Source organism: Alexandromys fortis, unplaced genomic scaffold (genome assembly GCF_014885135.2).
Source record: "Alexandromys fortis isolate MF-2015 unplaced genomic scaffold, M_Fortis_MF-2015_v1.1 scaffold_330, whole genome shotgun sequence".
Classification (NCBI taxonomy): domain Eukaryota; kingdom Metazoa; phylum Chordata; class Mammalia; order Rodentia; family Cricetidae; genus Alexandromys; species Alexandromys fortis.
Window position 1 is genome coordinate 778601 of NW_026068204.1, and position 12597 is coordinate 791197.

At 46.4% G+C, this 12597-nt stretch overlaps 1 protein-coding gene across 2 annotated transcripts; it reads right to left on the minus strand.

The window, feature by feature from the left end:
* Positions 1 to 11196: 11196 nt before the first annotated feature.
* On the minus strand, positions 11197 to 12564 carry Tmem52 (transmembrane protein 52). 2 transcript variants are annotated; one of them, XM_050130089.1, is made up of 3 exons: positions 12421 to 12564; positions 11832 to 12010; positions 11197 to 11737 (listed from the first exon to the last, which is right to left on the minus strand). In XM_050130089.1, the coding sequence occupies exons 2-3, from the start codon at positions 11983 to 11985 to the stop codon at positions 11478 to 11480; spliced, it is 414 nt and encodes a 137-aa protein (XP_049986046.1). In that variant the 5' UTR covers positions 11986 to 12010; positions 12421 to 12564; the 3' UTR covers positions 11197 to 11477. The 2 variants fall into 2 exon arrangements, with proteins under 2 accessions (XP_049986046.1, XP_049986045.1); XM_050130088.1 differs by lacking the exon at positions 12421 to 12564 and having other exon boundaries at positions 11832 to 12414.
* Positions 12565 to 12597: the final 33 nt, after the last annotated feature.

Below are 12597 nucleotides of genomic sequence, written 5' to 3' on the forward strand. Positions count from 1 at the left end.
CAGCACAATTTGTCGAAGATGCTCTCTTTTTTCCATTGTATACTTTTAGCTCCTTTATCGAAAATCAGGTGTTCATAGGTTTGTGGGTTAAAGTCAGGGTCTTCTATTCGATTCCATTGGTCGACTTCTCTGTTTTTATGTCAATACCAAGCTGTTTTCAATACTGTAGAGACGGCTCATTTGTTAAGGACACTGGCTGCTCTTGTTAGAGGACCCAGTTCGGTTCCCAGGATCCACAGGGTGTCCACAAACTGTCTATAGCTCCAGTTCCAGGGCAATTTGTACATTCAGGCAAACACACATATACAGAAAATAAAAATAATTTTTTTTTAAAGAATGAAAAGGGTCGGCGGTGGTAGTGGCAAATGCCTTTAATCTCAGCACTGAGAGGCCAGTCTGGTTTACAGAGCTAGTTCCAGGACAGCCAGGGTTACACATTATTTTTTGTCTTGAAAAGCCAAGAATAAAAAAATAAAAAACAAAAATAGGAGATAAGATCTGGTAATAAATTTTGCGCCATTCATCCCTGCCTTTTACATCACTGACAGGTAACGGAGGCGCAGCCTGGCCGGGCAGAGACGATTGCAGAGGAGCAGAGGCCATTTGAGAGCCCAGCTTTCTCTCTGATGGGTAGGCTCTGGGGGCTGGCACTTCTGCCCAGCTCTCTTTGGATCCAGGAAGACCATCTCCTGTGGTGGGTGGGAAGTGTGGGGCTTCAGGGAGGTTGACAAATTGCTGGTTATTTGTTTCAGTGCAGATTATTAGGCTGAACCGGCGGTGGATCCTAGGGTATCATGCATGCTAGGTGGGCCTACTGCCGCTGAGCTGTCTAAGAGCCAAGTTGACTATTTTACCGAGAAATGTATGGTTTTAGTACTGATAACCCTGATGTCCTCACCAAACCACGCTGCCCTTGCTTCTTCTGCTTTCTCCCCATTCCTGTGTGTGTGTGCGTGCGTGTGTGCGCGTGCGTGTGTATGTGTGTTCCTTTCCAGACATGCATCATTTCCCCTCTCTGTGCTACAAATGGAGCCCAGGGCTTTGTGTGCTTGCCAGTGACACCCTCTCCACTGAGTTCTACCCTACCTGTCTACCTGTTTGTGGTCAGATCGTCTTTGCCTGTGAATCTTTGAATCTTCTTCAGAGGGACGTCTATTCAGGTCCTCGCCCCATTTTAAAATTGAGTTGTTTATTTTTGTGGCTGAGTTGCCAGAGCTCTTTTAAAAAAATTTTTATACTTGAGTCAGGCATGGTGGCACATGCTCTTAATCCCAGCACTCAGGAGGCAGAGACAGGTGGATTTCTGTGGGTTTGAGGCCAGCCTGGTCTACAAAATAAGTTGCAGGACAGCCAAGGCTGTTACACAGAGGAACCCTGTCTCAAAAACCTTTTTTAAACAATTATTGTGTATGTGTGTGTGTGTATGCCATGCTGAGAATGTGAAGGTCACAGGAGAATAGGCAGTAGGCAGGGTAACTTAGGCTGTTGATTGACAACCCTTATCTGGAGTTCGTTTGACCTGTGACAGATGGTTCCAAATCTCAAGACTCCCTGAAGCTTACATGAATTTTTCCAGTTCACAGAAAGGGATAGAAGTTTTAGACACATTAACATCACCACTGTTTGTAATCTGCACGGAAATTCACAATGTAGAAGAAGCAGCAGTGATGTGGGAGTGATTTCTTACTAATAAAGAAACTGCCTAGGCCCATTTGATAGGCCAACCCTTAGGTAGGCAGAGAAAACCGAACAGGATGCTGGGAGAAAGAAGCTGAGTCAGGGGGTCGCCATGATTCTCCCACTCCAGACAGATGCAGGTTAAGATCTTCTCTGGTAAGCCACCTCATGGGCTACACAGATTATTAGAAATGGGTTAGATTAATATGTAAGAACTAGTCAATAAGAGGCTACAGATAACGGGCCAGGCAGTGTTTAAAAGAATACAGTTTCCATGTAATTATTTCGGGCATAAGCTAGCCATGTGGGCAGCCGGGTGCCGGGGACGCAGCCCCGCCACTCCTAACACTACACAGCAGACTCAAGCCTTTGAGTCATAACAAAAGCTTGAGGACCCAAAAGATGACTTTCGGTTCAAAGCAGGAACACCCTTTCCAAAGGATGTTCAGAGATGTTCTTAGCATGACCGAGAAGTACTTTTAAGTCCATACTTAGAAGACAATCAAGGAAATTTAAAATTTTGAACTTATGATAATAGTAGTTAGGGCTTTATAGGGCTTATCAGAACTCCACTGATTAATGTCAAAATTGAACCTTTGAAGTAGCAAGAAGAAAAGAAATCTGAAACAGGTTTTATTGTTTACATACCTTAAATCACCTTCTTAAGCCTTCACAACTTGCTCTATATGCCCTGAAGCACTTTCACAGACCCTCGCGACAGAAACTTTAAACCTTTTCCTTTATCCAGTCATTTACCAGGAGGCACAAATGGTCGGTTATTGAGAACAACCATTGCAAAGCAAGTTCCTTTAAATAAAGGAATAGTGTGTCTTTTAGTGCAAAGTCTGCCAGCAAGGCAAACTGTGTCTGCCTTTCTCAGTTGGAGGCCTGGTAGCTCTAGAAACAACTGAGGTCTGATTTTACGTATGGGATGGACTGGCCAGGCAGGAGGAGCTGCTTTCCCTGCTGCTGTGAAACTGGTGAAGCTACAGTCAGCCCATGGACACCATCAGAGATCTGAGAAGGATAACTTATAATCCAAATGGTCTCTGTGTCAATTAAAGTGACTGAGACTTACTGGCTACCTGGATGGTTATCTAGGCTCCCATGGCCTTGATGACTGCTCGGGGGCGGGGGCAGAGGTCGAAGGTCTTCAGCTCCAGGGATGGAAAGTTTGAGTGTAAATCATGAATTCACCAGGATTTCAGGGCATCAGGGTTGTAGCCAACCAAGGTCTGTCAGAAGATGCAGAAAGCTGAGTCTGTTATTCACAGTTGTGAGCAACGGTCTGTTGTGGGATATTTGTACACTGAGTGAAAATGTATTGCTGTGATTGGTGTAATAAAAAGCTGGATGGGGGGGGGCTGGAGAAATGGCTCAGCGGTTAAGAGCACTGGCTGCTCTTCCAGAGGTCCTGAGTTCAATTCTCAGCAACCATGGTGGCTCACAACTTTCTATCTATAGTGGGATCTGATGCCCTCTTCTGACATAAAGTCATACATGCAGATAGAGCACTCACATAAAATAAAGAAATCTTGGGGGCTGGAGAGATGGCTCAGTGGTTAAGAGCATTGCCTGCTCTTCCAAAGGTCCTGAGTTCAATTCCCAGCAACCACATGGTGGCTCACAACCATCTGTAAAGAGGTCTGGCGCCCTCTTCTGGCCTTCAGGCACACACACAGACAGAATATTGTATACATAATAAATAAATAAATATTTAAAAAAAATAAAGAAATCTTAAAGTTATAAAACAATAAAATGAAATAAAAAGCTGAATGAGTTAATTTAAGTTGTAAGAGCGAGTGGGACAAGCCCAAGCTTCGGCCAAGCTTTCATGATAGTAAGTCTCTGTGGGAGCTGGCTGGCAGGATAAAGACTCGTTGTAAATGGCCCCCAACGTGTGAGGGCTAAGAAAGGTATGGACAAGGAGCTGGATGTGGCTTCCTAGCCCTGCAGTCTCTCAGGAGGCCTGGTGTTTGGTGGCTGCTGACAAGTTTAAGATTTGTCTCACATGATCAGAGAACACTGCAGATGCTTAGTAAAGCCAGGTCCAGACACAGAAAAGCTCTTTAAAAATTGACAGTATATCTAAAAATGTGCTCAGATGCTGAAGAAAGAAAAGGGTATAGACCATCATAGAAAAAAATGGTTTAAAATTAATAAAGTCTTGAAGAGAGAGTAAAATAATATCTTTTTAAATCCACATAAGGATGGGAAATACACAGGGCATCTGGATCCTGTGTGGTGTTTTGTTGACTGTAATTGGGTTTTTGCTCTTTGAGGGCCCAACACCCAGCTCCTAAATAAATGCATGGAGTCTTGTTCTTACTTAAGAATGCCCAGCCTTAGCCAGGCTTGTTTCTAGCCAGCTTTTCTAGCTCAACATATCCCATTTCTCTTTAACTATGTTTTGCCTCTGGGCTTTTTACCTTTCTTATTCTATATTTCTTTCTTTCCTTCTTACTCTGTGGCTGGCTGGGTGGCTGGATGGCTGTGTGGCTGGGTGGCTATGTGGCCGGGTGGCTGGGTGACTGGGTGACTAGACTGGGTGGCTGGGTGACTATGTGGCTGGGAGGCTGTGTGGTTGGGTGGCTTTGTGGCTGGGTGGCTGGGTGACTATGTGGCTGGGAGGCTGTGTGGCTGGGAGGCTGGGTGGCTGGCTGTGTGACTAGGTGGCTGGGTGGCTGGTCCCTGGCGTCCTCCTCTCCTCCTTTTCTTGCTCCTCACCCTTCTCTGGATTTCTCCTATCTATTCTCTCTGCCTGCCAGCCTCACCTATCCCTCACCTGCCTTGCTATTGGCCAATCAGCTCTTTATTAGAACAATCAGGTGTTTTAGGCAGGCAAAGTAACACAGCTTCACAGAGTTAAACAAGAGAACATAAAAGAATGCAGCCTGTCTTTGCATCGTTAAACACACTTCCCACAGCATAAACAAATATGGCACATCCTAAACTAAGATTCACAATGGTCGACTTTGAATTTTTGAATGCTAATGAAAAGAGACCTGCAGATGCTGAGAGACACTGGAATGTGGAAAGAACCGCTGAACTAAACCAGCCTGGATACTCTAGAGATAACTTGGCTCACCCTTAACCACCCTAGATACTCTAGAGATGACTGGGCTTCATCCTTAACCACCCTAAATTCCATCACATCACTTAGCCTGGAAGAAATCCACAGGTTCTTCTATGGAAACAAAAGCAGAACCTCTTTTCCAAAGTAACATATCCTTAGACTCAAATTCTGAAGTCAAGATAACTTTAAAATATGTTAGTTTAGATTAGCAGCCCCCAGAAACAAATGTCTCTCTGCAGTCAAAAAATTCAAAGAAAACACAATAATATACATAGTCCAGATTCTCTATGTATTTTTCATCTTTGTGTGGCTTATTTTTCTTTACTCCTTTAATCTATGATTGTCTGTACTCTTTTATATTACTTTAACTGTCTCTTTAAAGACTTCTTTTTATAACTGTCTATACTCTTTTTTTCCCCAAGCCTTCTTACATTTTTAAACACGTTGTGTCTTGTTTAGAGGTTTTTAATGTCTGAATATGTCCTATTGTGCATCTGTAATCCTTTTCTGACAAGAAGCATTTAAAAATAGTAAGCAATGTGGTTGTCGCAGCCTTGGATGCTAGCTCCACCTCTCTTGGCCTTTCAATATGACAGAGGTACATTTACTGCCAGTTCTGGGACTGCTGGGTTGGAGCCATGCTTACCACCTCAACTCTTGGAAGCACCATGTGGCACATAAATCTTTTCTGTCTTAGTTAAAGCTAAATCTGCTATGCAGCATGCTGCGTGGCCTAGAAATGTCTCCGTGTATGGTGGCAGTTGTTCCCATGTAGAAGGATCAGCTTACACATCACCTTCCTGTTCTCTAACTTAGTTTCCTCTCCCAGGTCTATAGCTAAGATACTCAGGAGGTCTCCCATGGTCAAATCTTTTCTCTGTTAACCTGGAAGGAATCATCAGACTTTTGATTCCCGTGGAAACAAAAGCATAACTCCTCCCCAAAATAAAACATTTTGGACTTCCATTTTAAAGTTAAGGTATTCCTAATGTATATAGGTTGGTTTAATTCAGCAGTCCCTTCCATAATCCTATGTCTCTCAGCAGCTGTTGTTTGTCCATTAGCATTCAAAAACTTCACAATTAACAAAGCACCGTTTAAGGTCCAAACTCCTTGTGTTATAGTATTTTCCATCTTTACATGGCTTATTCTTTTTTAAATTACTTTACTTCTATATTTAAAGACTTTGCTATTTTTAAACTTTTTTAATGATTGTCTGTATCCTTTTTCTTTTTTTCTTAAGCCTATGCACATTATTAAAGACATTGTATCCTGTTTAGAGTTTTTTTCTGTGTGAATATATACCACCACGATTGGTTTAATACAGAAGCTGACTGGCCTATATCTAGACAGGATAAGGTAGGTGAAAGAACCAAACAAAGAGGACATTAGGAAGTAAGTGACAGTCAAAGAGTCATGAGGAGAGAAGCAAGATGAATTTGCCATGCTGAAAGAAGGTACTGCCACCTGGCAGAGGGTAGACAAAAAAATATGGATTATGCCAGCCTGCCTGCAGGCTGTGCCCACCCCTACCACACACTAAACTCTGTCTCTCCAAGACCCACTCTGCTTCCCAACCCCATGCACCTGAAAATCCTCCCCCTGGCCAACCCTCCCTCTCAACCCCAGCAGACTACATAGGCACAGGTGCTGACCACAGTAGTTGGAAGAACAGGCACAGGCCCAAGCCACACCAGTTGGAAGAAAAGATGAGTAAACGCCACTGTAAGAATACATTCAACAACCAAAAGCCATGTGGCACCACCAGAACCCAGTGATCCTACAACAGTAAGACCTGAACATACCAATGCAACTGAAACACAAGAAAATGAATTTAATTAGTTTATGAAGATGATAGAGGCTCTTAAAGAGGGGATGAAAATTTTCCTTAAAGAAATCGAGGAAAAGACAAGCAAAAATTTGGAAGAAATAACTCCCTTAAAGGAAGCAAAGGAAAAAAATAAAAAGAGGTGAAGGAAACAGTTCAAGATTTCAAAACTGAAATAGAAACAAGAAAACACAAATTGAGGGAATTCTGGCAGTGGAAAATCTGTGGAAGTGAACAGGAGCTACAGATGCCAACATTACCAACAAAATACAAGAGATGGAAGAGAGAATCTCAGGCGTTGAAAATACGATAGAGGAAATAGCTTCATCAGGCAAAGAAAATGTTAAATTCAATAAATTCCTAACACAAAACACCCAGAAAATCTGGGACACCATGAAAGGACCAATGCTAAGAATAATAGGGATAGTAGAAGGATTCCAGCTCAAAGGCATAGAACACATATTCAATAAAATTATAGGCGAGGGGGCCAGAGAGATGGTTCAGTGGTTAAGAGCATTGCCTGCTCTTTCAAAGGTCCGGAGTTCAATTCCCGGCAACCACATGGTGGCTCACAATCATCTGTAATGAGGTCTGGTGCCCTCTTCTGTCCCGCAGACATACGCATAGACAGAATATTGTATAAATAATAAATAAATATTTTAAAAAATTATAGGAGAAAACATTTCCAAACTGAAGAAGGACATGTTCATAAAGGTACAAGAAGCTTGCAGAACATCAAATAGGCTGGACAAAAAAAAAATCCCCTTGTCACATAATAATGAAAACACTAAACACACAGAATAAAGAATTTTAAGAGCTGCAAAGGAAAAAAAGGCCAAGTAATGTATAAAGGCAGACCTATCAGAATTACACCAGACTTCTCAATGGAGACTCTAAAAGCCAGAAGATTCTGGACAGACATTTTACAGACACTAAGGGACCATGGATGCCATCCCTGACTACTATACCCAACAAAATTTTCAATCACCGTAGATAGAGAAAACAAGCTATTTCATGACAAAACCAGATTTAAACAACATCTATCCATAAATCTAGTGCTACAGAAATTACTAGAAGGAAAATTCCAACCCAAGAAAGGCAGTTACATCTACAAAAACACAGACAAATGATAATTTCACAGCAGCAAAACTCAAAGAAGGGAAATCCAAACATCCCCCGCTGGTCCAAAGGCTGTAAAAGGCATGAGAGAGACTCACTTGCCAACACTGCAACATCTCCCCAGTCCAGACCCACAGCGAGAGCTTGGTGATGCAAGGGAATGAAGAATTCTGCCACCACAGCCTGTGGATGAACACATAGCTCCAAACAGAAGCCCACAACACCCTCAGTCTTTGGGGGATGTCTCTTACCTGAGGTCACTGTCTGGGCCAGGGGTGTTCAGGTCCTGGCTCTATAACCAAAGAATTACAGAAGAGAATACAGAACAGAAAGTTGTAAGAAACATTATCCAAGAGCAAAGTCGGGGTCATTCACTTTTCTGGCTACTTGGAAAAGCCTAGAAGGAGAGCCCTAACCACCACTCCCTGCTCACTAGAAGGGCTCCCATCTCTAGAAAGAGAGAAAATCACAGCAGGACACGCACTGAGAAAGATTCTTCTACAGTTTTGATGGAGGTTAAAAGGCGTGTAGCTGAAACTAACCAACCAGGTAGTACTCTGCTTCTAGAAAAATCCCCAAGAAATGTCGTCCGGGAAACAGTAGTGGGGTGAGATGCTAAGGAATGGGTAGAGACATTCTGCCAAATAGTGTGAAAGTCAGAGCCAATCCCACCAGAGCACGGAGGCACCAGTGTGGGTCTAGATGACAAGAGTTATTTCTCGTTTAGAGCTGGCGATATTCTTGGACATGAAGCTGCCCTTTTCGCTAAAGTTCTGACATATTTCATCACGTAAATCATGGCCATGCCTCCCTTTCACAATAAATGGGTGATATGCAAACTAATGAATGAGAAAGAAACCACGTGGGTCAGACACACTACAAAGAGAGCCACAATTCAAGAGACCCGGGTGACTGTCTGGAGCCTCCCTCCCTTTATGAGCTCTGAAAGGAGGAGTTTTGTTGATAAGGGGTGTCCTAGGGACGGTGTTGCAGAATATCCCTTCACACTGTGTGAAGATGTGGCACTATGATTGGTTTAATAGAGGCGGGACTTCTGGGGACAGAGAGGGACTTCTGGGGACAGAGAGGACTTGGAGAGGAAGAAAGGCGGGGTCACCAGCCAGGCGTGGAGAAAGCAGCATGAACGTTGTGGAGAAATGAGGTAACAAACCACGCAGCTGACCACAGATGAAAATAAATGAGTTCATTCAAGTTATAAGAGCTAGTGGGACAAGCCTAAGCAAAGGCTGAGCTTTCATAATTAATAATAAGTCTCCATGGCATTATTTGGGAACTGATGGTACAGAGAAAGACTTGCTACATGTGGTGTCTGATGTCCAAACATAGGGTCTGAGAAAGCTAAGAAAAGTTCTTGACAAGGAGCTGGATGTAGCTTCCTAGCCCTGCAGTCTCTCAGGCAGGCTGGTGCTTGGCCACACATGGATGTGGCTACCAGCGCTGCCTACTGCCAGCACCGTGCACCGGTGCCATGTCTGGTTGCTGGCACAGCGGGTTAAGATTGTGTCATGCTATCAGAGAACACTGCAGTTGCTTGGTAAAGACAGATTCAGACAGGACAAAAACCTTTAAACAGGCAGAGTATCTTAGACACTAAAATGTGCTTAGACACTAAAGGAAAAGAAAAGAAAATGGATATAGACAGTCATAGAAAAAATTAAGTATTTTTAGAATAATAAAGTCTTTAAAGAGAGAATAAAGTAATATGGAAACATAAGCCACGTACGGATGGAAAATATTATAAAACAGGGAGTTTGGGCCTTACGTGGTGCTTTGTTAACTTTGAATTTTTGTTCTGTTTTGTTTTTCGAGACAGGGTTTGTTTTTCGAGACAGCTTTGGAGCCTGTCCTGGAACTAGCTCTGTAGCCCAGGCTGGCCTCAAACTCACAGAGATCCACCTGCCTCTGCCTCCCGAGTGCTGGGGTTAAAGGTGTGTGCCACCACTGCCTGGCAATTTTGAATTTTTTTTTTTGAACCTTGACCATGACCTCATTGGGTGTCTCATCTGCTGTCTCCTTCCTGCTTTGGCCCCAGGGTCTGTCACATAGACTTAGTCCCTGTGCTACCTCACAAGGCTGGCCTGTGCCCTCCCTGGCTCTTGTGTGCCCACCGATTGCCTTCATCTGGCCCTCATGACTGCCCCCACCTCCTGCTTACTTATGTTTTGCCTCTGTCAGAATTTCACTCACCATGAAGCTCATCACACAACTGCTTGCTCTTGAATGCCTTCTCCTTTTAAATCAGGGCCTCCTTTAAATTATGTTCCCCAAAGGGTAGCCAAGTAGATAGTAATTACTTCCTACCCTCCCCTGGACAGGAAGGCAACGGGGAGCTCATGGGGAACCTGTAGGTGTCCTTATAGAATGTACAGACTGAGCGCTTGTCTGTCCTAGAACTAGCTCTTGTAGTTCGAGCTCACAGAGATCCACCTAGTTCTGCTTCCTGAGTGTTGGAATTAAAGGCGTGCGGCTCAGCCACTGCCCGGCTCAGCTGAGCAGATTAAGGAACACAGGGTATCTGTTTGATGTTAGAGGAGAAGGGCAACGGACAGCTGAAGCTTGGGGAGTGAGAGCCTGCTGGGAATCAGCTTCACCAAGAAGAGTGAGGTGGGGCAGAGGCAGTAAGTCCCGGCTGGCAGGGTGTGTCGGGTGTGGGAGCAGCCTTGGCCACCTGTGCACGTGAGTGGGCAGGGAGAAGCAGCTAGAGGGAAAAGGGTAGGAGTGAGCCTAGCCTGGCTCTAACTCCGTTCCTGGACCAGTAAAATTCTTTGCAGACGAAGGGTTCTTTAACTGCAATGGCTCCCTGATGCCGACGGGGATTTACTCTGTGGAAGCCTGCAGCTAAGGGCAAGCTAAGGGCAGCTTTGACGAGGAGGGCAAGGACATACATGAAGAGGGCCTTAGGCCTACGGGTTGGTGGTGCAGTTCATAAAGACATTAGCAGATGGTGGGTGAGCGTGAGACCCTGGCAGGTACGTGCTCATGAACGGGTGTTAAGGACCTGCAGTAAAATGAAGGTCAAGTCAAGGAGATTGACCAGGATGGGGGTGGGACCACTGTCTGTGAAGGTGAGCAATGGGCCAGCCTGGGAAACAAACATCTGGGCCAGGGAAGGCTGCTAACCTGCCCATCAACCCCCAGGTTTATAGCAGATGGCAGGAGAGTCCGTCAGGTTGGTCCAGTAACATAGTTGCTTGTCTGCGGGAGGCCTGCCCAGGGAATCAGCTGCCCACTGCCGCCCTCCCTGCCTACAGCTCTGCACGGATGAAATCTTCCAGCCAGGCTCTACTGTTTCTCACTGTCCCGACTGGAAGGAGTTGGGCCTGAAGAAGGATATGTGGACAGTCCTGGACACACAGTTCAGATCACTTCGCTCTGATCTTGGCCTTTCCCACTGTCCAGATCTGGGCTCTGAACCCCACCAGCCCTCTCTGTCTACACCCTGGGGGCGCTAGAGCAGTTTCCACAAAGGCAGAGACCATGTTCACGTAAACTTTATTCTCTCTTTCAAAGGACTGATTTGCCAGTCGCTTGAGCTCTCAAGGTTCAGGCTCCTCCGGGCTGAGGGTCTGCTGGGCCCCCATGGGTGGCAGGGGTAAGGAGGAGGGGCCAATCCAGGGCAGGCTGGCTGGCCGGGCATTGCATAGCAATGAGTCTGCAGCAATGTGCTGGATGGCTGGTCTTCCCGGGGGAAGGATGGCACAGGTGGGGGTCCTTGGTTCTAAGTGCCAGGATCCTACCCTTTTCAAAGGGGCACAGCTAGGGCTGCTGGGCACTGGGGCCTGGCTCTTGGTGCCCTGGAGTAGTCTCTAGCCCCAAGGCCTCAGGCAGAGAGTTACGTTTCCCAGAGGGAGCCGCTGCTTCCTCTCTGGCCTTTGTCATCTTCACAACCTCTTCGTAGGAGGGCGGCAGCTCGGAAGCATACAAGCTGTAGGTGGGAGGGACCATGGAGTCAGGGTCCGGCTCTCCAAAGGACAGGGGCAACCGCATGCCCAGTGGGTACTGCACGGAACTGTAGGCTGCAGGAAACAAGAGTGGGTTTGTGGAGATGGCTCGGCATTCACCCCAGTGTCCACCACCCCCACGGTGGCTGGTGGGTCCCCAGACACTCACAGGTTACAGTGCTGTGTGCAGGGCTGTCACTGTCCACAGGGATGGCTGTCAGGTCACAGGGCTGCCATGCTGGTGGCATGTGTGTCTGGGTGTGCGGCTGCTTCCTCAGACAGCAGAACCGTACACAGCTGGCCGTGACCCCACACAGAAGCATCAGGAATATGGCAAGCAGGATAAGCCTGGCAAAGAAGAGCAGGGACTGACCGCACACTTGCACCCTGGGGCCAGTCATGCCCAACCACCCACAGGTGAAATGCAAGCTAGCGAAGTCTCTCCATGCCAGAAACGTCTTTGGCTAGATCCTGGCCCGAGGAGTAGCCTGCCCTGGCTGGCTCTCTAGGGCTGGACAAAGGTGTCCTTGGGTTCATTCCCAGGACACACTGTCCCCAGCCAACTGCACAATCCTTGTGCCTTCTGCCGGCTACAATCAGGTCGTGCTTCCAACGCCGCCTGGGGCTCAAGAGCTCTTCAAGCAAGCAGCGTCCAGGGAGTTTGGGGCAGTAGATGGAAGGGGTCTGGCCTGCCTAGCCTAGGTCTGCCTTCAGAGGAACCGTCGGACCAGAGACTAGGCGCCTCGGCTTCCACTTACCCCACATGCCATAGGCTGCTCCAGCGGGCCTGGGACGGGCACCTGCGGGGACAGCGGCACCTGGAGCAGGTGGGGTATCTGCTAGCTCACTCCACTGCTCCAGCCTTTCCCAGCGCGTGGGCCGGGCTCGGTCTCTCCCCGCCTTCACCCCCACCTCTCCCGGCCCCCGCTTCCCCC

Coding starts and splice junctions, on each gene's coding strand:
- Tmem52 (XM_050130088.1), bottom strand. CDS start 12,063: ATGACTGGCCCCAGGGTGCAAGTGTGCGGTCAGTCCCTGCTCTTCTTT. Junction 11,738..11,831: donor TGCACACAGCACTGTAACCT/GTGAGTGTCTGG, acceptor TGTTTCCTGCAG/CCTACAGTTCCGTGCAGTAC.